General features: G+C 27.3%; 1 protein-coding gene across 1 annotated transcript in view; it reads right to left on the bottom strand.

Moving 5' to 3' along the window:
• Positions 1-2501, bottom strand: part of LOC100164692 (angiotensin-converting enzyme-like) — a 26349-nt gene that overhangs the window by 8136 nt on the left and 15712 nt on the right. Inside the window, exon 13 of the mRNA XM_029486763.1 lies at positions 1463-1585. Within this exon, the coding sequence (XP_029342623.1) occupies positions 1463-1585 (123 nt within the window). The remainder of the gene's footprint in view (positions 1-1462; positions 1586-2501) is intronic.

A 2501-nucleotide genomic window follows, 5' to 3' on the forward strand; every position in this document is an offset into this window, starting at 1 on the left:
TTTTCAAGTATTTTTACTCAACAAATAAAGTTTTATTGACATTCATAGAAAAAAAAAACTAATTAAATTGGAAACTGAAATTGTCCGTAAACAGCTCAAAACAAATCAAAATATTTTGAAAATTTTATCATGTATAGAAAATGGAAATATAAACAACCAGTGAAAATTTCATGTATCTACAGTCATTCGTTTTTAATTACAACAAAATAAGAAAATCGTCTCATGAGAAATCGAGCAAATATCAAATGTTATAAAAATATGAATTAGAATATATATATATAGAACAAAATACTAAAAAAATTGGAAACTGAAAATGTCCATATACAGCTAAAATAAGTCATAATATTTTGAAAATGGTATGGTGTATAGAAATTGTTAATATAAACATTCAGTCAAAATGTCATGTACCTACGGCTATTTGTTTTAGAGTTACACCAAAAACTAAAATTGATTTTGGGTTAAAATTCTCACTTTTCCTTAATTTTTCTTTTGTTTTTCACGGCGCTTTTAAAAACTATTGGAAAAATTTTACTTTTGACCCCCCAAAGTACCAACTAGATTCACTTTCCTATCGGAAAAGGTACTGTTGAAGAAAATCCAAGCACTTTTACTGTCCTAAAAGGTGATGACAGACACAAAAAAAAATAAATAAATAAATAAAAAAATAAAAAAAAAACACACATCATTGTAAAATCAATACATTCATCGTTCCACTCAGAATCTAAAAAATATTTAAATAGGTAGGTAAATTATTATTAATAATTAAAAATAAAATTGTTCTCAAATGCCACGATAAATTACTTTAAATAATGACCAACAATTTTGTTTGTTTTTTTTCTGAGCATTTTAGATTACCAATTTAACTATTAAGTATATAAAAAGGTAGTTATAAGAAAAAAATATTTAGTTCTTGTAAATTAGGCATTTCAGTTAAAACTTAAAAGTATTAATGCATAATATGATACTTAACTTTAGAGAACCATAGTTTATAACCTAGCGACCAAAATTGATCATTTGACTGTCAAAATGTAGTAGTTAAGTACCATTTGAAAAAATAAAGTCGATTTTATTATTGGTACAACTGTGTGTTTAAAAATTTTGAAAATGTTATAAAAATATTGCCTGTTAAAAATAAAGAAACACTTTTTTTTTTGTTTTAACGAAATTTCATATCATCGATCCATAATTCTTATAAAAAAAAAACCCGCGTACAATGAAATAAGATACGCCCTGTATATTTTTTGTGTAATAAAAAATTATACAATAATATAAAGTCACTAATATGTAATGATACAATTATTTTTAAGTTAAAATTGAAAGGAGGCCCACTAAGTGTATGGTGTTCCGGGGCCCAATTGATCCTTAATCCAGGCTTGCATACTAGTGAGTAGCATACTAGCAATACTGAAAGAGTATGATTGCATGCATCATTGGTATATTATCAAACGCATTTTGTACCTACCTCAATATTCGACCAGCTTCTCTTGAACGGTATATGTCACAAGTATGTAATGGACCAATATGTCCTGCTGCTGTACACAAGGCTTCATGTATTTGAAACTGTAGAATGATGCTAATGAAGTATCTGAAATATGTTATGGCATAAATTAAAATACTCAATCCACATTTACAGTTACAGATCATAGAAGTCTAAATTATGCCAAAACATATGTATATAGTGATATAAACGTTTTACCAGTGGTTTTAATAGAATACACGTTATTGCATAAAGTGAAAAATAACAGAATCTAGTGAAGTACCTAGTGAGAAGTTAGTTGTGGAAATGTGGAATAAGTCAAAAAATATTAAGGAACTTGACACTAAATTACGTATTTTATTAAATGGTCGCCGCCGACTATGTTTCTTAATTTGAATAGAGTATATTTTGAAGCAACCGATAGATGTCACTGGTGGTTACATCTTTGAGAGTATATTTAACATCGACAGTGGTTGGAAGTCGATTTGAGTTTTGATTTAATGCTAATTGTAATATAAATAATTTATAAAAAATCTTTAAAAATAAATGCTGACACTACACCTTCTCCGCTCAGGAATTTTTCGTATGCTTCGATTAATAATTAAATTCAAATTTAACAAATAAACTACATAGGTTTACTCATGAGTTGGGTACACTCAAAATCTACTACCTATACCTTATGTTCCCTAGTTTTTTTTTTAAATTTTAATTATTACTGTTCAAATTAATTATGAAACCATGTAAATTTTTAAAACTCAGAGTAAACGAATAAACAATTTATACAGGTTTTTAAATATTTATAACGATTTGACAACAACTACCTGCATAGTTTTTAATCATTTATTACTATATTTTGCGAATAAAATAATAACAATATTTCGGTCACCAGATAATTTAATAGTTTGAATTTTGATTTGTATAGATTGCAAAATTGCAACGTACGTTGCGCCAGCCCCCTCCCCCCCAAGGTAAATCTATAAACAAACTATACAGATATTTAGCACGTAATTCGCACGAATCGCAC

The sequence above is a fragment of the Acyrthosiphon pisum genome, chromosome X (genome assembly GCF_005508785.2).
Source record: "Acyrthosiphon pisum isolate AL4f chromosome X, pea_aphid_22Mar2018_4r6ur, whole genome shotgun sequence".
Lineage (NCBI taxonomy): Eukaryota > Metazoa > Arthropoda > Insecta > Hemiptera > Aphididae > Acyrthosiphon > Acyrthosiphon pisum.